We start from the raw sequence: 23708 nt of genomic DNA, 5'->3' as shown, positions 1-23708 counted from the left end.
GCTCCTCAGAGAAAATATTTGAATACCTGGACCGGACTCCTTGTTCTCCACTCAGTGGCTCGTTGGCACCCTTAAACATGGAAGGTCTTGTCGAGTTCCAGGACGTCTCCTTTGCCTACCCAAACCATCCCGATGTTCAGGTTCTTCAGGTACTGCCCACCGAACCTGAATCCCCCTCTCCTACCTTTGCCGCTTCCATCTTCGTACCAGGGCTCCTTCCTAACCCTCAAAAGTGCCGATGAGAGCCGTGTGTTTATACATGACTCAACCCAAGCACAGGTTGGTTTACCAATGACAAGAGAAGGCTTCACAGAGAAGGCTTCTGGGGCTGGAGCGATGGCTCACTGGCTAAGAGTATGTGCTGCTCTTGCAGAGGACCCAGTTCGGTTCCCAGCATGCATATGGTGGCTCACAACCACCTGCTCCAGTTCCAGGGGGATCCTGTACCCTCTTTGGACCTCTGTGGGCACAAGGCATGAACATGACATGGATGCACACATGCTGGGGAAGTAGTCACACACATAAAATTAAACAAATAAATCTTTAAAAAAATTAAGAGAAAGCTCCTATGACAAAGAAGTTGGCAAGGCAACACGCAACTCCAGCTGCCGTTTGAGATGCAGATGTTATTTCTACTTCTTGGGATGGCTCAGCCTCCAGTTTTACTCCCCAGTGATGCTTCTTGCCCACGCATTTGCCCCAGCCTCTCTCTCTTCTCCTTCCATGACGTCATCCCAGAAGTCCAAGCACACAGAGGCCAGGGATTGCTCAGTATTCTCCCATGTTTCCTCTTGGGTAATATGTCACATCACACACGAGAATAGTGACAGGCTCCAGGCTGGAGGAGCTCCTGCCATGTGCTTCTCTGCCTCCAGGGCCTGACGTTCACACTGCACCCTGGAAAGGTGACAGCGTTGGTGGGGCCCAACGGGTCCGGGAAGAGCACCGTGGCTGCCCTGCTGCAGAATCTGTACCAGCCCACAGGGGGCCAGGTGCTGCTGGACGGCCAGCCCCTGGTCCAGTATGATCACCACTACCTGCACAACCAGGTGCGAGGGGCTTTGGAGAGGGAGGGGCAGGAGAGAGGAGCAAGCGTAGGGGAGGGGAGGAGACCAAGCCAGGAGGATATTCTCAGTGAAAACTCTTGCAGAAGCTCCGGGGGTGCAGTGGGGGCTGTGTGCAGGACACATGACTGTATGGTGTGCCCTTACTTGTGACTGCAGTCCTAGACAATAACACTCCCATGGTTCCTGCCTGTGGCCCTTCACCTTTCACCTTAGGTGGCCGCAGTGGGACAAGAGCCACTGCTATTTGGAAGAAGTTTCCGAGAAAATATTGCCTATGGCCTGATCCGGACTCCAACCATGGAGGAAATCAGAGCTGTGGCCATGAAGTCTGGAGCCCACGATTTCATCTCTGGACTCCCTGAGGGCTATGACACAGGTACCCCAGACTCCGATAACCCTGCCTTTGTTACTCAAGTCCTCCCGCCCTTCGCATCTCAATTTGTAGCTGAAACTATTGTTTCTGTGGTTCACATCCTCAGAACTCCCCTTCCAGCTGCCTCCGGTGGTCGTGTGTGTGTGTGTGTGTGTGTGTGTGTGTGTGTGTGTGCCTGCATGTGTTTGAGAGTGTCTCTGTGTATGAATCTCTCTGTGTATGAATGTGAGTGTGTCTGTATGTGTGAGTGTGCGCATGTGTGTGTACACACCTGTCTCTATCTCAGCTGGTCTCTTCCCTCTGCAGAGGTGGGTGAGACTGGGAACCAGCTGTCAGGGGGTCAGCGACAGGCAGTGGCCTTGGCCCGAGCTTTGATCCGGAAGCCACGCCTGCTTATCTTGGACGATGCCACCAGTGCCCTGGATGCCAACAACCAGCTACGGGTGAGGCTCTTGTTCTCCTCTTCTTTCTCTCTGGGACCATCTTGCCATAGTCTTGGCTGGCTTGGAACTCAGTTTGAAGACCACGCTGGCGTCAGACATGTAGCAGGCTTTCTTTTTTCTTTGGCTGCCACCCAGCTCCCAAATCATGACATGGAGACTTGTTATTAGTTTTGAACGCTCAGCCTAGCTTAGGCTCATTTTGGGCTAGCTCTTTCAACCTAAATTAACTTGTTTCTCTTTATCTTTTTGCCTCAGGGATTTTTGCTTTTTCTTTCTGTATGTCCTACTTTTCCTGCTTCTTCTGTGTCTGTCTGTCTGGCCCTGGGCATCTCTCTCTTTCTTCCTCATTTTCTCCTCCTTCTCTCTCATTCTTTTTTCAAGTCTAGATTTCTTCTATTTATTCTTTCTACCTGCCAGCCTCGCCTATCCCTCTCCTGCCTAGCTAGTGACCATTCAGCTTCTTATTAGACCAATCAGGTGCCTTAGTCAGGCAAGGTGAAACAAATGCCACACATCTCTGTGTAATTAAACAAAGGCAGCAGAAACAAATGTAACACATCTTTACATTGTTAACAAAGGCAGCAGAAACAAATGTAACACATCTTCACCCAGTTAAAATAATATTCCAGGACCCTGACCCACTGCAGTCTTCCTGCCTTCTGAGGGTGGGGTTGCCCTGCTCTGTCACCTCCTTAAGGTCTCAGTGCCACGACCTTGCTTCTGTTGCTCATCCAGTTAGTTACGCCAACAATGTAACTGTTCAAACCTGTCTTGGGAGTTTTCAGTTCCCGCTTACTTTTCTCCAGGACACTCAGAACCCGTAAAAAGGGCCTCTGTCCTAACAGTGTCGATGAGGGCTGAGTGTGCGTTGTGCCCCAGATGTGTGTCAATGAGGGCTGAGTGTGCTTTGTGCCCCAGATGTGTGTCAATGAGGGCTGAGTATGCGTTGTGCCCTAGAAGTGTGTCGACAAGGGCTGAGCGTGCGTTGTGCCCCAGATATGCTATCCTGCCCTTTGTACTCATTTGTCCATCAGAGTCTTTTGCTCTGCTTATTCTGTGGATGGCAAAATAGAGACTAAGAGAGGTTGATTAACCTTCTAAAAATCACACAGCTCCAAATCCAAGTCCTCTGCCTGAATTCTCATGTTCTTTGTTACTAAGTTAAATTTTTCTTTACATTTTTAGGCTTATTTATTTTATGTGTATGAACACTTATTTTATGTATATGAGTGTTTATTTTGCCTATGAGCGTCTTATTTATTTTATGTGTATGAGTGTTTGGCCTGAATATGTGTGTGTTGCATGGAAGCCTAGTGCCCCGGAAAGTCAGAAGAGAGTGCTGGATCCCCTGAAACTGGAGTTACGGGTGATTGTGAAACACCATGTGGGGGCTGGGACTCAACTCTGGGTCCTCTGGAAGAGCAGCCAGTACCTTAGCTGCTGAGATGGCAGACGGGTTTTTCTTTGTGCTGCCAGCATGCAAAAATGACTCGGAGACTTATTATTATTTATGAAAGCTTGGCCTTAGCTTAGGCCTGTTTCCCTTTCTTTCTTTCTTTGTTTTGAGACAGACAGTGTCATAGCCCTAGTTGTCCTGGATCTCATCTGTAGACCAGGCTGGCCTCGAACTCACAGAGATCCGCCTGCCTCTGCCTCCCAAGTGCTGGGATTAAAGGCGTGCGCCACCACCGCCCGGCCTAACTAGTTACATTAATCCATATCTTTTGTGTGGCTACGCTACCTTTACTCTGTACTGCCCATCCCGTTTCCTCTCCATCTTGCTGGCGGCTCTGGTTTCTTACTCTCTGAGTCTTCTCTGTCCCCAGAAGTCCAACCTAACCTCTTCCTGCCTAACTAATGGTCATCCAGCCCTTTATTAAGACCAATCACAGTGACACATCTTCACACAGTGTAAAGAAATATTCCACAGCATCGCTCCAGCTCCGAAGTTAAATTTCTTTAAATTAAATATAAAATCTCTCAGTTTATTCGTGGGTTATTTAAAAGGGTTTATGCAGTAGGGACAGGGAAATGGGTGGGTGGGGCAGAGAGGAGGGAAATGGGAGGCGGTATGATTACATTTCATTGTATACACGTGTGAAATTCTCAAAGCACAAATTAACATATATTTTTGAATGTAAAAAAATACCCACATATTAAGGCTAGATGAGGCAACCCTAGTCTTACTGCAGCTTGATAGGCCATGCTTGATTGATATCCCAGGAAGTCCTGCCTTTTCTCAAGGGAAACAGAGGAGTAGATGGGGGAGAGGGGAAGTGAAGGGGAGGGTCTGAGAGGAGAGGAGGGAGGGGAAACTTATGGGTAGTTGAGGGAGACGTCAGTTCCCTCCGCTGGTGCTTTAGTGAATCTGTGCCACCTCTTGCGAAGAGACCTTAACAAAAAAAGGCTTCAGACCAGGAATGCCAGCGTCCGGGGTTGTTGTCCTGCAGTGTGCACCAGCCCTGGAAGTTCAGAGGCTCCCGCCTGTGAGGTCTGTGTTTCTGCAGGTCCAGCGGCTCCTCTATGAGAACCGGGGACCGGCTTCTCCAGCGGTGCTGCTAATCACGCAGCAGCTCAGCCTGGCGGAGCAGGCGCACCACATCCTCGTTCTCAAAGACGGCTCCGTCTGCGAGCAGGGCAGCCATCTGCAGCTCATGGAGAAGAGCGGAGGGTGCTACCGGGCCATGGTGGAGGCTCTTGGGGCTCCTTCAGACTGACAGGCCTCTGGACCTGCGCTCTGCACACTGCCCTCCTTCGCTGTCCTCTGCTCTGTGTGGCGGAGACCCTGGGAGCAAAGATATCACCACACCCATTGGCCTGGCTCAGCTGAGGAGCAAGATAAAAATGTAACACTTGGGAGATGCCCGGAATTTACCACGAATGTTATCCCCACTCCTGCCCCTTAGACTGGATTGCAGGTACCTCAGAGTGACCCTAAACGTGGAAGACCTTGAACTCCGGATTCTCCCTCCTCCTCTCTTCTGGTGTTGTTCTGGTACCACAGCACCAGAACCTGGTTTATGCAATGTTGGGGATGGAAGTGATGAGAAGAAATGCTCAAAATGAAGCAGCTTTTAATTAACCAAAGGCATAAGCTGGCCTATGGGTAACCCGTGGGCTCTTGATATTTATAATAAAACTGTTGTTTTGTACTGTAACTTCAGTTCCTCAGCGTCCACAAACTGTTCACTGAGTTAGCCAGGGCTCTTCCCAACACACAGCCCGGAGTCTCACTCTTCAGAGTTCTCTTTTATTACTACGTCCTATCATCTTTGATTTCCTCAGCACCGAGTCCCGTGCTGAGCAGGATCAGGAGGCAGCCCCCCCCCCCCCATCCCCGCAGCTCCCTCAGTAGCTGGGTCTCAGAGCCCAAGGCAAAAGGAAGCGTGGAAGTGGGGAAGCCAGGGTGCCACTGGGCCACCTCGTCAGACTTGATCCTTTCTGAGTCTCTCACCCAGCGCCTCAGAGGCACACGCTGGGATAATCTCAAAGAAGCGGATAGGATTATTTAGTAAATCTCTTTATTCAGGGAGGGCCAGATGACCGTGACGCCAGCAGTTGCTGGGCAGATGAGGTCCGTACAGGTTGCAAGGAGAGGCGGGGTTTAGAAGAATACGAGGAAGAAGCGCTCAGGCGGAACCTGAACGTGGCAAACAGTCGGGGTAGAAGGGCAAGGGCGCGTTCTCGTGGGTGGCCTCGGGGTGCTGAGACTGTTGAACCGGGAGGAGCCCTAGGAGGGACCACATGAAAAAACCCGAACTGTGCGCTCTCCTTGAACGGCCGTTCCTTACGCATTGGCTGGCTCCCCCCCTCCCCCCCCGTCGTCCCAGGAACTAAGGACCCCAAGCGCCCTTTTATCGTATTTTCCAGGTTCTCTAAAATGATGCGCCTTTGCATGCCGCCCCCGTCCCCAGGACGCACGCCTAGGTGAAGCTGCTCAAGGCTCCTCACAGGCTCCAGCTTTCTGGAGCACCTCTTTAGGTGTCGGTACCCTGTCCGGTCCTCTGCTGTTTCCAGAGGATGCCCCGCCTGTGGGCTCTCACGTACCCCACTGCTCGGGGCCTCTGAAGGCGCACCTCTTCTTCCATCCCACCGCCCATTATCTAGCTGGTCTCACCCACCGGGCAGCAGGGGAACTCATCCCCAGTATGACATTTTTAGTTCAGACACCCATTCATTGGGCTCTTCTCGGAAAGGGCAGGGGATGGGGAGGGGGGGGTTCTGGTTCCCTCCCCTTCGAGCTGTGGCTTTCGCTTTCACTTCCTTGTCGGAGAGTCGACGGATCTCGGGGCCGAACGGTCATGGCGTTACTGGATCTGTGCGGAGGCGCTCGGGGGCAGCGGCCCGAGTGGGCTGCCCTGGGTGCAGAAAGCGGGTATCGTTCGGACCCGGGACACTACAGTTTCTCTGTGCAAGCTCCCGAGCTCGCGCTTCCGCGGGGGATGCAGGTGAGGACTGTAGGGACCCGTGAGAGATGCAACGGGAGGTAGAGGAAGGAGGGTCTGCCTGGGTCTGAGGAGGTGAGGAAGCCTGCAGGGACTGCCCAGGAGAGCAGCATCCAGGCCAGCCATAAAAAACCCACGTGGAGATGAAGGCAGAGGAGAGAAGCGGGGAGGGAGGGGGAGAGAGAGAGAGAGAGAGAGAGAGAGAGAGAGAGAGAGAGAGAGAGTATGGGGGTGTCCACCCCAAGACACTGCACAAATCACACCTTCACAGACACAACGCTGCTACAGGGCCGAGCATTGTCTTGGATGACCCGTGAACTTGGGTGGCTCACCTGGCCTCGACAACCCACCCTGTGTGTCCTGGAACATGTTAGTCTTGGTCTCAAGCCTCTCTACTGTAAAGTGAGCGTAGGTTAATGTGCTTTGTGAGACCTGAAGGAGCCATGGATGGGCAAACACCTTGAAGTCAGTTACCATGACCTTTGCTCCCTCGTGCTGGAAAACAGAAAGGATGGCGGCCATGCCTCCTGCTTTTCCTCCTCCATCTCCAGTCTGGCTGTTGGTGGTTAGAGAATCGGGAGACCCCTCCTCACCCACTACTCTCCAAAACCCTGCTGATACTGAGGTGTCCAAAGCTCCCTTTCCGCCTCTTCTCTCTTAGCCCACTGACTTCCTGAAGTCCTTTGGTTGTGACCAAGAAAGGAATGTTCAGATCGAGATGGCCCATGGTACAACCACACTAGCCTTCAAGTTCCAGCATGGGGTCATCGTGGCAGTGGACTCCCGGGCCTCTGCGGGCACTTACATTAGTGAGTATGCCTGATTTAGGGCGGGAGGTGTTCCCTTCTCTTGGTAGCCTGAGGCCTGCACACCGCCTCGGGTAGAGCAGCTGCTAAGGAGCTGGTGCACTGTGGGCTCATTCCCTTGATCTCAAAATTCTTCTAGGCACCTTAAGGGTGAACAAGGTGATCGAGATTAACCCTTACCTGCTTGGCACCATGTCTGGCTGTGCTGCTGACTGTCAGTACTGGGATCGGTTGCTGGCCAAGGAATGCAGGTGGGCAGATTTCCTCATTTCATTTGTTCAATCCTCACATCTCCGAGGTCAGTTACCCCGGCCATCCAGCTCAGCGCTAATAAGGAATTTTTAAAAAAAAGGCTTTGTGCAATTAAAAATCTCCAAATCTTAGACTTCGCTCTGCTTATAAAACCAGGTAATCTGCCGATTCTTTAATGTGGACGCCATCCATCCTATAGGATGGCATTCTTGTTGTTTTTCAAGATAGGATCTCTCTGTGTAATCCTGGCTGTCCTGGAACTCATTCTGTAGACCAGGCTGGCCTCAAACTCACAGAGATCCTCCTGCCTCTGCCTCCCAAGTGCTGGTATTAAAGGTGTGCCCCACTTTATCAGGCTTTTTAAAATGTGGTTCAGATAATTTAAATCCCAAAACTCTGCCTTGTTCTTACGTCCCACCAGCGCATAGCTTCCAAACACTCATCTCTGCAATCCTTTCTTGCTTCATTCTGTGGGAGTCCTCCCACCTGCCACGCCTTAGTCCTCCCTCCTTCTCCCCTAGGCTGTACTACCTGCGGAATGGGGAGCGTATCTCTGTGTCGGCAGCCTCCAAGCTTCTTTCCAACATGATGCTCCAGTACAAGGGCATGGGCCTCTCCATGGGCAGCATGATCTGTGGCTGGGACAAGAAGGTGGGTGACCCACTCCTAAGCTCCCCACTCTTGCTGTGGCTGGGACAAGAAAGGGGTGACCCGTTCCTATGCTCCCCACTCTTGCTGTGGCTGGGACAAGAAGGGGGGTGACCCGCTCCTAAGCTCCCCATTCTTTCTGTGGCTGGGAGGCTGGGACAAGAAGGGGGTGACCTGTTCCTATGCTCCCTACTCTTGCTGTGGCTGGGACAAGAAGGGGGGTGACCCGCTCCTATGCTCCCCACTCTTGCTGTGGCTGGGACAAGAAGGGGTGAACCACTCCTATGCTCCCCACTCTGGATAAGCTGTTTCTTACCTGTTGGACACTACCCTCCCCCACTACCCTCCCTCATGTTTGGTTCAGGTTCTGATGTTTACCAGAGTGTGCTCTCTTAACCAAGTGTTTCCACGGCAGTATCGCTATGATGGCTACTCTCCATCAATCACACTAAGTCTTTATATTATCAACAAACCAGTTCCAGACTTTACTCAGGATGGTTTCCCATCCTATAGGGACCAGGACTCTACTACGTAGATGAAAATGGGACTCGGCTCTCAGGACAGATGTTCTCCACGGGCAGCGGGAACAGCTACGCCTATGGGGTGATGGACAGTGGCTACCGGCAGGATCTCAGTCCCGAAGAGGCCTATGACCTTGGCCGCAGGGCTATCGTTCACGCCACCCACAGAGACTGCTATTCTGGAGGTGTAGTCAATAGTAAGAGACTGGTCTGGGGTTCCCCAAACACCTTGGGAGGGGGATTTTAGACTGGGGGACTTGGGGGCACTGGGGTGGAGATTTTCACATTTGACAACACAGAAGTCCCAGGATCTCAGCTTGTGTGTGGATGCGGGGTGTGAGTGTGAGAGCCCATGTAAGAGGCTGCTGCCAGCCACGCCACACCACCGACCGGAGGCTTACTGAAGACTGGTTTGACACCATTTTTTTTTTCTCAATCGCTCACAGTGTACCACATGAAGGAAGACGGTTGGGTGAAGGTGGAAAGCTCGGATGTCAGCGACCTGATGCACAAGTACCGAGAGGCCAGTCAGTGATGGCAGCGGCTGCTGGGTACTCGGGGACCTGGGTCAGCTTCAGTGCCAGGAGAAAGAAGGGCCCAACCTGGGCTGGAGACAGAAAGCTCTGAGGGCATGGAGAGGGCCAGGTTCACCCTCTGTCTCCCCAAGCAGCCCATCCCCGGGTACCTTCTAAGTACAATAAAAGAAAAACGGTTATACATATCTCTGTGTTGTGGCTGAATGGAGTCAGGCTGTGGGGTCCTTTGGAGGCAGGGTTAGGGAGCAAACAGGAAGCCAAGCAGGGCTTCAGTTGAGAAGGGGGCGCCACCTTCTCTCTGAGTAGCCGAGCGTCACTAGGTTCTTCCTGGACATCCCCTGGCACTCAGCTCTCAGGAGGACCCATCACCCTTCTCTTTGGACGCTCATTTTCCATTTCATTCAGCCCACAGCCCTTCCTGGAGTGTCAGGGTCTGGGGACGCCAGTGTGCCCCCTTATGGATGTTTTGGGGTGCCCCGGAAGGCTTTGTGAATCGCTTAAGTAGCACCTTTGTGACACTGGACACTGAATATAAAGACGCTGCTGGGTTCAATTTCACGATGTCACCTCTGGCTGCGTGGTGAGAGCGTAATGAAGAGAGGTGAGCCGGACTCCCCGGAGTCGGGGAAGCAGGGGAAAAAGAGAAAGAGAAGAGAATGTAGGGTCGGAAGCACAGGAGTGGTCAAGAGCCCGGCCCCAGGCTAAAGGAGAAGAGGAGCAGCCAGGCAGGAGCTTTTCTTCACTAGGGACAGATAAGGGTGGCCATGTAGCAGGACCCACTTCAATGCTCTCACCTCCCAACCCAAAATTTATTTATTTATTTATTTATTTATTTATTTATTTATTTATTATGTATACAATATTCTGTTGGCGTGTATGCCTGAAGGCCAGAAGAGGGCACCAGACCTCATTACAGATGGTTGTGAGCCACCATGTGGTTGCTGGGAATTGAACTCAGGACCCCTGGAAGAGCAGGCAATGCTCTTAACCTCTGAGCCATCTCTCCAGCCCCCTCCCAACCCGAAATTAAACATGAAGTGTTTCATGAGTAGTCAACATTTCAAAGGGGATTTTTTTTCTTTAGAGGTAGTTTCAACCTGCTGAGTCATTTCTGAGTGTGGGGCTTGGTGGAGGGACCTGGCGTGTGCGACAAAGACACCTTGTTTTCATAGCTGAGAATGGAACCGATGTCAGCCTCAGCCTAGAGAGGGCTCTACTCTTTTTTTTTCAGTGCATTTAAAAATTTATTTATATATTTTTATTTATTTATTAAAGATTTCTGTCTCTTCCCCACTACTGCCTCCCATTTCCCTCCCCCTCCCCCAACCAAGTCTCCCTCCCTTGTCAGCTCAAAGAGCAATCAGGGTTCCCTGCCCTCTGGGAAGTCCAAGGACCACCCACCTCCATCCAGGTCTAGTAAGGTGGGCATCCAAACTGCCTAGGCTCCCACAAAGCCAGTACATGCAGTAGGATCAAAAACCCGTTGCCATTGTTCTTGGGGTCTCAGTAGTCCTCATTGTCCGCTATGTTCAGCGAGTCCGGTTTTATCCCAGGCTTTTTCAGACCCAGGCCAGCTGGCCTTGGTGAGTTCCCGATAGAACATCCCTATTCTCTCAGTGTGTGGGTGCACCCCTCTCGGTCCTGAGTTCCTTGCTGAGTGAGGTAAGCCAGACCCAAAAAGAGGAACATGGGATGTACTCACTCATATTTGGTTTCTAGCCATAAATAAAGGACGTTGAGCCTATAATTAGAGATCCTAGAGAAGCTAAATAAGAAGGAGAACCCAAAGAAAAACATATAGGCATCCTCCTGAATATTAACCTTCATCAGGCAATGAAAAGAGACAGAGACAGAGACCCACATTGGAGCACCGGACAGAAATCTCAAGGTCCAAATCAGGAGCAGAAGGAGAGAGAGCACGTGCAAGGGCTCTACTCTTGAGCCCTGAGGGCTGATTTCTTCGACAACCTGGGCTCTGGGGGAGGAAGTCGGAACTGCTGCTGTTTGAGAGTGTTAGCCTCTGGCAGCCTCTCCCTCACCTCAGGTGCGACTCTGACGGGGAAGTCTGAGGACAAAGGGCCTGAGCCTCCTGGGTTCAAAATCTGTGAAAGGAAACCTTAGGTCTGGTGACAGCTGCGAGGCCTTCTATCTAGGCCTTGTGTTTTACCCCAAGACCCTGTCCTGAGCCAAAACAACAAGCCCCTCCTCACCCCCTTTCCCTCTCTCTTTCCCAAAGTGACTCGAAGTGAGTCTCCTGTGGGTTCATTGTTAATTGTTTGTGTGACCAGAAGGGCACCTAAAACGCCTCCCTTCTCCATTCTCTTCCTTCCTTCTTTCCCCTCCTCTCTCTTCCTTCACTCCCCCCTTTCTCCTCCCTTGTCCGTTTCCTTCCTTTTCCCTCCTCTTGGCTCCTTTCCTCCTCCTCCCCTTTCCCCTTCCTCATATCTACTGGAGAGTGAACCTAGAGCTCAGACAAGTGTTCCTACCTCTGACCTACAGTCCCAGACAAATGAGAGCTTCTTGAAATAGTTCTGAGCTCGAGGGAGGAACCGGGGAAATGCAGGCTTTTTCCCTTACAAAGCAGCTCAGAGCCTCTGAGAGTTTTGGTAGTAGCGGCCAACGAGGGTGAGCCTCCTTTGGGACCTGGGCGTTCACCCCGCCCGCAGATAGCAGGCGCCACCTGCTGGCCGCGGTGCGCAGCGTGGCTTGAAGCGAAAGCGAAAGCGGCGGGACCAGCGCCTTCATTAAGAGAGCCGCCGGCACGCCCAAGGGATCCAGTTTGGGAAGAAGCAGATTTCAGAAGACCTCCTGAGCTGCTGTTCCGCAGGTGAGTTCTTGTGGACAGTGTGCGAGCGCTAGTAGGGTTGCGGTCCACTCCCAAACCCTTGGTGTCCCCATCTCGCTCTGCTCGTTCTCCGCGTTACCTGTCTTAGGTCTTCTGCCCGGCGCTCCTCCCTGCCACACGTCCTCTGCCCCGCTCCCCTGCCCCATTCAAGGTCCCAGGTCCTCGGTTCCAGGTCCTGTGTCCCGCACCCAGTGTCCCAGTTTCCCTTTCACCCCTTGCCCAGGTCCTCTGCTCCCTTGCCCGGAGTCCACTGCTTTCGTCTCCTGTCCGGCGCTGGCGCCGCCTGCCGCAAGTCCTCTGTGGCTTCATCCCACCGCTGCACCCCATCTCCAGGCCCTAAGGACCCGGGGAGTGGAGGGAGTGTGACTGGGGACTGAGTCTTCTTAGTTAACACCAAGAAGCTTCAAGGGTACAGGCGTGGTGGCAGCAGACCAGTTCCCCGCCCCCTCCCGTATGTGTGTGTGTGTGTGTGTGTTTGTGTGTGTTGTGTGTGTGTGTTTGTTTATGTGTGTGTGGTGGCCTTCCCCACTCCTTTAGACAGGCAGCGTGCCATCTCTCCGGGGAGAGGTGTGACTAGGAGGGGACCTTTCCGGCGAGGCTGAACAAAATGACAGAAGCTGAGAATCCTGATGCGGGTTTGGGGCAGGAGGCCCGTGACCAGGGTTGGGAACTCCACCGCCCTAATTTCTCCCTTTCTCCCTGCAGAGCCCATCATGGCGCTGGCCCACCTGACACCCTGGGCCTCTCTGCTGCTGGTGGACATGGCTTTACTCGCGTTGCTTCGAGGGTCTCTGGGAAATCTGCTTCCCCAGGGACTTCCAGGACTGTGGCTGGAGAGCACCCTGCGCCTTGGAGGACTGTGGGGGCTGCTAACAGCGGGAGGGCTGCTCGGACTTGTTGGCACCTTTCTTCCCTTGCTCTGCCTGGCCACCCCACTCTTTTTCTCGCTGAGAGCCCTGGTGGGAGGCACCATGAGTGCCCCAGCAGTCAGAGTGGCTTTTGCCTCTTGGGGCTGGCTGCTGGCTGGCTATGGGGCTGCCGCGCTGGGGTGGGCCGTGTGGGCTGTGCTGAGCCCTCTGGCAGCCCAGGAGAAGGAACCAGGCCAGGAGAACAACAAAGCCCTGATGTGGCGGTTGCTGAAGCTCTCCAGGCCGGACCTGCCTTTCCTCATAGCTGCCTTGTTCTTCCTCGTGGTGGCTGTGTTGGGTGAGAGGGAAAGGCCTCAGTGAGAGGGAGGTGGGGGGAAGGGCCTTCGCAGGGGGCGGCCCCCTTATCCTTCTTGCCTCTTCCAGGGGAGACCTTAATTCCTCACTATTCTGGTCGTGTGATTGACATCCTGGGAGGCGATTTTGACCCGAATACTTTTGCCAGCGCCATCTTTTTCATGTGCCTGTTCTCTGCTGGGAGGTGAGTGGATGATTGACTTCAGGCCCCTTGGTAGACCCTCGTCTGGATAGGGGCCTCCAGCCTGACTTTGCTTTTCACAAAGCACAAAATTTTTCAACTGAAACACGCACAGTTATCCACCACCGACCTCCGTTCGTCCATTTTCCTCCTCCTTGTATTTTCCAACATCCTCAAAGTTTATCTTATGTCATAGGGCTAGGGAGGAGGGTCGCATGGAACAAAAGGAGCCCATGTGTCAAACGGGACCGATCCAGTGTCTTGAAGTGTCTGCCAGGATTCTCCAGCGGGGGAGGGTGTGTCTCTTCCTCCCGGCCTCCCTCCTTCTCTGCCCCCAACCCCCCATCTTATTGCTTCCTCACCATGGGCCTTGCTTCTTCTTATACAGAGCTTCTTCTTATACAGACACAGGTGCCCGCAGTCTCAAGTAAACAAAACCAGACTGCATGGCAGAGCCGTGACTAGCATGAGAACTCTCAGGTGCAGAAAGAGGGTGCAGGTTCAAGAGGGTCTGTCTGCCTGCCTGTCTGTCTGTCTGTCTCTCCCCTCCCACCTCCCTTCCTAGCCTTCATTGTGCCTCCGGTCTAGTTTTGCTGTTTTCCCCCTGAAGCTATGCCCAGGTGAACCCCTTATGGGTCAGTTCCCTCCCAAAGCCTCTGAACCCAGGCTCTGATTCCCTGTGGTGTCTCTGTAGCTGCTGACTTTTGTACTTCACTTTGGTCTCTTCCTGAATTAGCACGTGCGAAACTCCCTTCCAGCCTCCCATCTACCCTGTCTTTTTGGAGACTTCTCCTCTTCTAGACCCTTAAGTTTGGCCTGTTGGGTGTATTCTAAACCAACCCCCACCCCCGTGGTTCTTTTGTGAGTAAGGGTGTGTGCGTGCACCCTGGAGGTCAGAGGCCAGCTTGCTGAGTCAGCTCTGTCTCTTCTCTATGTGGGCTCCAGGGGCGGCACTTCTGTCTTTACCAGGCGTGGCCATGCAGTGTGTTTGGTTTCTTAAAAATATTCTTTGCGGCAGGTGATTCTCAGATGTGGGTTCACGCAGAGCTGTTGATGTGGGAGTGGTTTCTTATCAATAAAGAAACTGCCTAGGTCCATTTGATAGGCCAACCCTTATCAGGTTCACGCAGAGCTGTTTTATAAACTCAGGTTTACTTACACAGATACACACACAGATACATACATAGACACACAAACATACAGATACACACAGAGACATACAGATACACACACACACACACTCACACATTCTTACTGTGATTGCCCAAATTCCACCATTTCATATCTGCTTATTCAATATGCTAACTAAATTTGCATATGAAACCTACATTTTGTAAAACACCTGCACTTAGGCATTTAAAAACATTTCTTCCTGTAAGTTTTTATAATAAAAATTTGGTTGGAGGATGGGATTGGTGACTGGGAGTTGGTAAAATGGGAGGGAGGGTCTTGCTGCTGTTCCCACATGAGGCACGTGTGAGTTCCTGGGGATTTGTTCTGAGTTTGACCCCGCTTCTAGCCCCCAGTCTACCCTCCTACCCATTTATTCATATGTTCTCACCTCCCTTTTCCGTTTGCCTCTTATCTACTTGCCCCAATTTCCTCCCTCCCCCTTCTCTCTATCTCCCTCTCTCCACCCCCCCTCCTGTCCTCTCCCCTGCCCCCAGCTCCCTGTCTGCAGGCTGCCGAGGAGGCTTCTTCCTCTTCACCATGTCCAGGATCAACCTGCGGATACGAGAGCTGCTTTTCTCGTCCTTGCTGCGCCAAGACCTTGGTTTTTTCCAGGAGACTAAAACAGGTGAACCTTGCTTCTGGGTCGGGGGTCCTCTGTCCCTTCCTTGTGTCACTCTCCTCCCTGTCCCCTCTTCCTGCTTCCACCTCTGGGGCCTGGCAGGTGCCTTTTAGAGCAGGGTAGAGGTGTAGCCCAGTCTCTGTGGGGGAAGAGGCGGGAGAGAGTCAGTAAGACGGCCCAGAGTCTTTTGGATTTCTGTAGTGTTCACGGGTCCGCTCATTCTCTCTGTCCTCCCCAGGTGAGCTGAACTCACGCTTGAGCTCGGACACCTCCCTGATGAGCCGTTGGCTCCCCCTGAATGCCAACATCCTTCTGCGGAGCCTGGTGAAGGTGTTGGGGCTCTACTTCTTCATGCTCCGGGTGTCGCCCAGACTCACCTTCCTCTCGCTGCTGGACCTGCCCCTCACAATAGCAGCCGAGAAGGTGTACAACCCCCGCCACCAGGTACGTGTGCATGTCACAGTGCCCTGAGAGGAGACTAAAGTGTGGCGGTGTGCAGGCTTCCACACGTGAATCTCAGCATGGAGAGAGAGAGAGAGAGAGAGAGAGAGAGAGAGAGAGAGAGAGAGAGAGAGAGAGAGAGAGAGAGACTTGGTGCATGCCTTTCCCACAAATGTTTGGGAATCAGTGTGAAGAACATCTTAGGAGGTTTACATTTTATTTGTTTTTATTTTATGTGTGAGTGTTTGGCTTGAATGTATATACATCATTTGTGTGCAGTACCTGAGGAGGCCAGAAGAGGGCGATGGAGTTACACAGTTGTGAGCAGTGTAGGTACTGGGAATTGAACCTGGGTCCTCTGGAGGAGCTGCCAGTGCTCTCGCCCACTGAGGCATCTTTCCAGCCCCTAGAAAGTTTCCCCTTTCACCTCAGCATACATAATTGGATGGCGTGCAGGGGTGGGAGGACTTGAGTCTGAATTAGTTCCACCTCAGGCTTTCTGTTGTAGTAGAGCAAAGAAGATGTAAAAACACCATGTTCCTCTCCTTTGGACCACAGTTCAAAGTGCAAGCCTTCTGATTCTTCAATCCCCACCAACTTACTGCCATTTAATTTTTAGAATTTTACTGGCTGTGGTGCAGTGGCTCATTGTGGCTCTGGTTTGCATTTCCCTAACCACTGATGTTGTTAAGTGTGTTTTCATGAGCTTTTGGGACATTTGACATTCTTTGGAGGGATGCCCATCCAATTCTTTTTGTTGCTTTTCGGCCCTTTGGCTAAGAGAATTTCTATGTCCATTTTTTTTCTTTTCTTTTTAAAAAAAATTAACAGTTCTTTTTGTTGCTGTTGTTTTTATTTTAGTTTTTGGAGACAGGGTTTCACTGTGTTCCCCTAGCTGTCCTGGAACTCACTCTATACACCATGCTGGTCTTGAACTCACAGGGATACAACTACCTCTGCCTCCCAAGTGCTGGGATTAAAGGTGTACGCCACCACTGTCAAGCTTAAAATTTGCTTTTTAAAAGACATTCTTTATGTATTTTTAAAATGTATTCTGCACATTTTCTGGATGTTAGTTGGCATGCTGGGTAGGCTAGTGACATGCAGGCTGTGGCGCAGAATTCTCCAAGACAGGAAAGGCAGCAGCAGAGGGTTGACTAGAGACACCGAGGTACAGCCTTAGCCGAGACAGCAGGCAGGCTGATCGCACAGGAGAAGTCTCAGGAGCTGCTGTTATATGGGTGTGTGTGTTTCTACACACACAGTCGGGCTCTGTTCAATGTCACAGTGTCCTGGAATAGTCACTGTTGTGTGTGTTGTGGCCTTGAGGCTCTGGTGATTTCACCATGACTCAGACTCAGCTCAGCCCAGCGCTCAGGTCTTAAAGTGGCACCCACACTTGGCAGCTGGTGCTTGCTGTGGTTCACTCTTTGGAGATAACAGTCTGTTCAGAGGCAAAGGCCCTGCTGAGCCCAGCCTGCCTTGAAGCAGAACATTCCTGCTGTGCAGCTGGGGTGCTCAGACCAGCTGCCTTCCCAGAGCAGCAGCTGCCTTAGCCTCTCATCCGATTTACAAAGATGCATCTTGATGTCTCCTTCACTGTGGACAGACAGGGTCCTGTGTTGGCTGCAGTGTTGACAGACGGACAGGGTCCTGTGCTGCAGTGTGGACAGACAGGGTCCTGTGCTGACTGCAGTGTGGACAGACAGGGTCCTGTGCTGGCTGCAGTGTGGACAGACAGGGTCCTGTGCTGGCTGCAGTGTGGACAGACAGGGTCCTGTGCTGCAGTGTGGACAGGGTCGTGTGCTGCAGTGTGGACAGGGTCCTGTGCTGGCTGCCATGTGGACAGGGTCCTGTGCATCTGTCTTTGTTGCTTGTGCTTTTGGTGTCCATTTAAGAAAATATTATCAAATCCTGTGTTAGGAAGCTAGTTAACTGGGGGCTGGAGAGGTTGCTCAGTGGCTCAGAGCTTTACTTCTCTTGCAGAGAACTGGGGTTTGGTTTCCAGCACCCACACCCACATGCAAGCTATTCAGTACTCTCTTCCAGCCTCAGAGGCCGCTGCGCACGCGTGCGCGCGCACACACATACACACACACAAATAAAATAAGTCGTCATAGGAAGAGTTTTTTCAATTTTAACTCTTAAACTCAGGTATTTGATCCATTTCTAATTACAGCCCCACCTTTTTTTTTTAAATAAAGGTTTATTTTACTATTTGTGCATGTGTGTGTGCTCACGTGTGTGTGCACACACATGTGTGCAGCTGCCCACAGAGGCCAGAAGATGTCACCCGATCCCTTGGAGCTGCAGTTGCAGGCAATAGAAGCCGCCTAGCTTGGGTGCTGGGCACTGCCCTCTGGTCATCTGGAGGAGCAGCAAGCTCTCTAAAGAGCTGAGCCGTCCTGCCGGCCAGGTCTCCATTGCTCTTAACTACTGCGTCTCTTTCCCCACCTGACATCATTTTCTTCACATGGAAGTTAAACCAAATAGCACGCATGTACCACAGTATTCACCAGTGAGAGTTCAGCAATGCGCATCCTCTCCTTCCTTTTCTCTGTGAGTGTGCGTGTGAGACACACAATGGGGGGTGGGTGCCAGGAATGTGTGCACACGCAGGTGTTTCTTAGGAGCAAGTCGGGGTTCCTTGGGGCTTCCGGTCCTTATGCTGGCATGGCAAGCAGTGAGCCATCTCCCCAGCACTCCCCTCCCCCCTCCCCGGCCTGTTGTGTTCTGTCGCATTAACCAGCTTGGCCACTGTCTCTTTCCCAGGCTGTGTTAATGGAGATCCAGGATGCGGTGGCCAAGGCTGGGCAGGTGGTGCGTGAGGCGGTAGGAGGGCTGCAGACTGTGCGCAGCTTTGGGGCTGAGGAGCAGGAGGTCAGCCGCTATAAGGAGGCCCTGGAACGATGCCGACAGTTGTGGTGGCGCCGAGACCTGGAAAGAGCCGTGTATTTAGTCATCCGGAGGGTGAGGCGGCCTGTGGAGGGAAAGGGGGGATGAGGAGCCAGACCACGGAGGTTCTGGGGACCAGGGTGGCACACTGGATGGGGGGGCTCACCCATCTCTCCCCTCTTCCCTCCAGGTAATGGCCTTGGGCATGCAGGTGCTGATTCTGAACTGCGGGGTGCAGCAGATCCTGGCTGGTGAGGTGACCAGGGGAGGCCTGCTCTCCTTCCTGCTGTACCAGGAGGAAGTGGGACACTATGTCCGGGTGAGTGAGATGCCTCAGGACAGGCCTTGGCATTCTTTCTGGCCCTTTGGGCCTTGAGCTTTATTTGTTTAGCAAACAAACTAGTTAATATTCTTATGGATAATTTTGAACATGCTTTAAAAAGACATTATAAGGTATTTTCAAATAACTATTATCAGCTTTAACGATGATCAAAACCCTAACCTTGACTCTAACCCCAACCCTAACTCTAGCCATAACTAACTCTAACCCTGGCTTAACTCCATTCTAAACTAGCACTAACCCCATCCAAACAACCCAACACCAAATATCCGTAACTCTAACTTAACTTCACCTTGACTGACCTTATCCCTGATTGCAATCCCAAACCCAACCCTACCCCTAGCCTTAAACTAACCTTAAGCCTAACTTACTCCCAACAGCCCACCGAGTTGTGTTTGCCCTTACTCCCTCATACTACTTTGAAACAAATTCAGACTATCAAGTCTTATTTGTAGACATTTCCATGTTTGACTTTAGAATATAAGCATCTGAGGTATGTAGCCCCAAAAGTCATTATCACACCAAAAACTTAGCAATAACTTCTTAGAGCCATCCAGTCACACAGTGCTCAGATCTCCGCAGGTTCACACGGTGTGATTGGTTGGTGTCCTTTCAACCTCTCTGTATCTGCTGATTTAAAATCCCCAACATGCTATTTGTTGAAAGAAGGCATATTTTTGTCCTGTGGTGTTTCCTGTGGACTGTGTTCTTTCTGTGGGCTGAGCCTCTGTAGTATTGCTCCAGTGTCTACCTGTTTCTCTATTTTCTCTCCACTGGTAGATAAATACAGAAACTTTAAGATTCATCATTTCCCTTTTTATGGTTATGGCTGTGTTCTTTTTTTAAAAGAGATTTATTTATTTGTTATGTATACAACATTCTGCCTCTATATATGCGTGCAGGCCATAAGAGAGCACACCAGAAGAGGGCTCCAGATGTCACTATAGATGGTTGTGAGCCACCACGTGGTTGTTGGGAATTGAACTCAGGACCTCTGGAAAAGCAGTCAGTGCTCTTAACCTCTGAGCCATCTCTCCATCCCATGGCTGTGCTCTTTATCTGGGAGACAGCATATCTGGTTCTCTTTGTGCTGGTGTCTGCCACTGATAACCAGTGCCTTACATCTGTTAAATCCTCAGGGCTGTAAAGAGTTCTGCTCTGTGGGGTCTTCCCGTATTAACTTGGAAGCACCAGCTTAGGGACTTGATCTCATCCACTGCTGGGTTACCCAGTGGCATAGTTTGACTAGAACAGGTACTTAGCTAGTTCTTTATATTCGATCACTTAAAAAAAATAAGTTACCTTGTTTTGGCTCTGACCATAATTTTCCTGGTTACTTCTTCACCTTCCTTCATGTGTGGAGAGCTGTGCCAGGCAATCTGATAATTTCAAAGGATAGGTTGGCCACAGTGGCCACTTTTAAAAGGGTTTCCTGTCTCAAGCCAGGCTACACTGGGCACACAGAGTGCAGAGCAGTGAGTGGAAGGCTTGAGGTTTGACACTGTGTGGACTTCAGAGCTTTTCAGTTGCAAATCAGAACTCTGCGACTTTAAATTCTACCAAAATTACTCTGGTCACGAGGGCACGTGTTTGTAATCCTATGGTTCTTGTCACCCTGGGGGAAGATGTCACATTTGAGGCCAGCCTGGGCTACAGAGCCAAAACTGTTCAAAAGAGCAAAGGCAAACCCACTCTCTCTCTACTCCTAACTAAAAACAACCCCGTCAACTTTCCCTCCCCCAGTTCCATCCAAATCACACGTTCAAAGGTAAGTAAAGGCTCCTTTTTGGGTAGGGGCGGGGAGAGGCTGGCGGAGGTCATGTTGTTGGCAGAGTGTGTGGGGAGCTGAGATGNATTTTTGGGTAGGGGCGGGGAGAGGCTGGTGGAGGTCATGTTGTTGGCAGAGTGTGTGGGGAGCTGAGATGGGGACCTGTGTTCCGGTGGGGTGTGACTAGTTCTCCTGTCCGTTCCTGTTTTCCAGAGCCTGGTGTACATGTATGGGGATATGCTGAGCAATGTGGGTGCCGCTGAGAAGGTTTTCTGCTACATAGACCGAAAGCCAAATCTGCCCCAGCCTGGGACTCTGGCCCCTGCCAATCTGGAGGGCCGCGTGGAATTCCAAGATGTCTCCTTTTCGTACCCCAGTCGCTCTGAGAAGCCTGTACTCAAGGTGCCTGCGGGAGACCCCGTGGCCAGGCATCACAGCCTGTACATAGGCTCCTCTAGAAAGCTGCCCTCACCTCTTCCTGCTTTTCTAGGGCCTGACGTTCACACTGCACCCTGGAAAGGTGACAGCGTTGGTGGGGCCCAACGGGTCCGGGAAGAGCACCGTGGCTGCCCTGCTGCAGAATCTGTACCAGCCCACGGGGGGCCAGGTGCTGCTGGACGGCCAGCCCCTGGTCCAGTATGATCACCACTACCTGCACAGCCAGGTGGGAGGGGCTCCGGAGAGGGAGGGGCAGGAGAGAGGAGCAAGCGTGGAGGGCAGATGAGGCAGTCCCAGGGAAGAGAGGCTGGGGTCCATCCTAGGGACCTCTGTGGAGAGACTGGGTGTGGGGGAGTGGGGGGAGGAGGTACCAGTTCTCTGCACGCGTCCCCTCTGTCCAGGTGGTTCTGGTGGGACAGGAGCCCGTGCTCTTCTCCGGGTCTGTGAAGGACAACATTGCCTACGGCCTGAAGGACTGTGAGGATGCTCAAGTGATGGCAGCTGCTCGGGCAGCCTGTGCAGACGACTTCATAGGGGAAATGGCTGATGGGATACACACAGGTACCTACAGGTCCCGAGACCGCCCTGCCGGGGTTAGGAGAAAAGGGGCCTGGTGCAAAAGTCACTGGATACAGCGCTTGTGTTGCAAGCATGAGGACCTGAGTTCGATCTTTGGAATCCATTCTATAATGGAAAAAAAAGCCAGCGTAATCCCAGCTCTCGGGCTTCAGAGTCAGGAGGAGGTTCCTTAGGTCTCATTTCAAGCCAGTGAGAGAGTTTGTTCCCAAAACAGATAGACACTGCGGAGGAACAGCCCACACACGTACACCCGCCCCCAGCTCCGCCCTTTGCTCCCACTTCTTATTCTTCTCCACCCCCTTCCTCTCCTGCCAGGCTTTGCTATCACCTGATTGGCTAACAGAAGTAGACGGGGTAACTTGTCCTTCCCAGCAGGGAGGGGTGTTTTCTGACCTGTTGTGTCTCAAGAGGGACTTTCTCTGATTTCCTCAGACATAGGGGAGAAAGGGGGCCAGTTAGCTGTGGGACAGAAACAACGTCTGGCCATCGCCCGGGCCCTTGTGCGGAACCCACGGGTCCTCATCCTGGATGAGGCTACCAGTGCCCTGGACGCCCAGTGTGAGCAGGCTGTGAGTACCAGCGTGGGAAGGGCAGAGGACAGTGCGGTTAAGGGAGGTAGTGAAGGGTCAGGTGGTGTGGAGCTGGACGGGCAGAGAGGGGCAGATGTTCCACTGATGGGGAGAAAGTCTGCACCTTGCAGGGCTGTACACTGCTTGAATTGCAATGGTTACTTTTTTCTTGCTGAACCAAATACCCGAGAAAAGGAATTTAGAAGACAGGCCATTTTGGCTCACAGGGTTGAGAGCACACAAGCCGTCATGGCAGGGGCAGCATGGCTGTGGGAGGAGTGTGTGGTTTGCACTCCTCACATCTTGGTGGATCAAGAACCAGAGAGTGATCCAGGACCTAGGGCATGGAATGGTGCCACTCACTTTCAGGGTGGATTTTCCCTCAGTCAAGCCCTCTCTGGATGAATCAGTCCTCACAGACACATCCAAAGGTGTGCCTTGCCCATGCCCTGGGCTTTCTTAAGCTGAGTTGGCAATGAAGATGAACTATCTTCAGGATGAAAGGAGAATGGTGCGGGGTGTCTGGTCCTCCATAGCTGCCTTTCCCAGCGGCAGTAGCGCAGCCAGGAGGGACAGACCCCATCACCTGCCTTTGCAGCCCTGCACAGCTGTGCCTTCTTTACCCCAGTCACAGGGGATGGCCCAGCTGTGGTGTCCCACTCTTGCCTTTCTGAGGCTTGTGACCTGTCCTCTGCAGCTGCAGGCCTGGAGATCGCAGGGGGACAGGATGGTGCTGGTGATTGCCCACAGGCTGCACACGGTTCAGAACGCCGACCAGGTCCTGGTGCTCAAGCAGGGGCAGCTGCTGGAGCAAGACCAGCTCAGGGAAGACCAGGATGTCTATGCTCACCTGGCACAGCAGCGGCAGGAGGAGTGAGTGCTTCTCAGGCCTGTGGCCAGAAACGGACCCACGGGGACTGTGCTGGAGGCTGGATAAAGACCGGGACCATTTTTGGACCTTGTGTGTTTTGATGAGCTCGAGTGGGTGGGTGGGAGTTGGGGGATGGAGTGGTCATGGGTGGAGTGAGTGCTTCATGGTTCTAGAAACATTTTTTTTTGCTGAATATAATAAATAAGTATAAAATGTTTTTCCTTAATATATGTTATGGTTAATAGTGATTGACATTTTAGCAGCACCTAGCATCATGGACAAACATCTGGGCATGTTGATGAGGGAGTTCTAGACTGGGTTGGCCGAGCTTGGAATAACTGCAGGGGAGCCATCCCATGGGCTGGGGTGTGGCCCAGACTGCATAGAAGGGGGCAGTGAGCTGAGCACCAGCGTGATCTCTCTGCTTCCTGCAGCTGAGGTCATGTGACCAGACACCTCCATTCCTGCCTTCCCTGACATGACAGACTGTACCCTGAAGTGTGAGACAACTAAACCCTTCCTTAAGCTGCTTTTGTCAAGTGTTTGCTGCACCAATAAGAAAAGCAGCTAATAGTGTGTGTGCATGTGAATAGTGTGTGTACATATAGTGTGTGTATGTGAATAGTGTGTGCATATGAATAGTGTGTGCATATGAATAGTGTGTGCATATGAATA

General features: G+C 52.1%; 3 protein-coding genes across 4 annotated transcripts in view; all 3 read left to right on the top strand.

Moving 5' to 3' along the window:
- Tap1 (transporter 1, ATP binding cassette subfamily B member) overlaps positions 1–5041 on the top strand; it is an 18286-nt gene extending 13245 nt beyond the window's left edge. The window contains exon 10 of the mRNA XM_050138688.1: positions 4391–5041. Coding sequence (XP_049994645.1) covers positions 4391–4600 — 210 coding nt within the window. The 3' untranslated portion in view covers positions 4601–5041. The remainder of the gene's footprint in view (positions 1–4390) is intronic.
- Positions 5042–6134: 1093 nt separating this feature from the next.
- Positions 6135–9274, top strand: Psmb8 (proteasome 20S subunit beta 8). Its single transcript, XM_050138662.1, has 6 exons — positions 6135–6331; positions 6990–7137; positions 7274–7385; positions 7908–8037; positions 8548–8752; positions 9002–9274. Exons 1-6 carry the CDS (start codon positions 6185–6187, stop codon positions 9088–9090), a joined length of 831 nt encoding a protein of 276 aa, XP_049994619.1. The 5' UTR covers positions 6135–6184; the 3' UTR covers positions 9091–9274.
- A 2488-nt stretch (positions 9275–11762) lies between these two features.
- Tap2 (transporter 2, ATP binding cassette subfamily B member) lies at positions 11763–23170 on the top strand. Of its 2 annotated transcripts, XM_050138642.1 has the most exons (13): positions 11780–11918; positions 12160–12351; positions 12642–13142; positions 13229–13343; positions 15008–15138; positions 15371–15576; positions 18346–18543; positions 18659–18787; positions 20790–20978; positions 21067–21240; positions 21416–21575; positions 22026–22162; positions 22860–23170. In XM_050138642.1, the coding sequence occupies exons 3-13, from the start codon at positions 12650–12652 to the stop codon at positions 23037–23039; spliced, it is 2112 nt and encodes a 703-aa protein (XP_049994599.1). In that variant the 5' UTR covers positions 11780–11918; positions 12160–12351; positions 12642–12649; the 3' UTR covers positions 23040–23170. The 2 variants fall into 2 exon arrangements, with proteins under 2 accessions (XP_049994609.1, XP_049994599.1); XM_050138652.1 differs by lacking the exon at positions 12160–12351 and having other exon boundaries at positions 11763–11918.
- The last annotated feature ends 538 nt before the right edge of the window (positions 23171–23708 follow it).

The sequence above is a fragment of the Alexandromys fortis genome, unplaced genomic scaffold (assembly GCF_014885135.2).
Source record: "Alexandromys fortis isolate MF-2015 unplaced genomic scaffold, M_Fortis_MF-2015_v1.1 scaffold_9, whole genome shotgun sequence".
Lineage (NCBI taxonomy): Eukaryota > Metazoa > Chordata > Mammalia > Rodentia > Cricetidae > Alexandromys > Alexandromys fortis.
The sequence above is the reverse complement of the archived record's forward strand: the minus strand, read 5'-3'. Positions and strand labels throughout refer to the sequence as shown.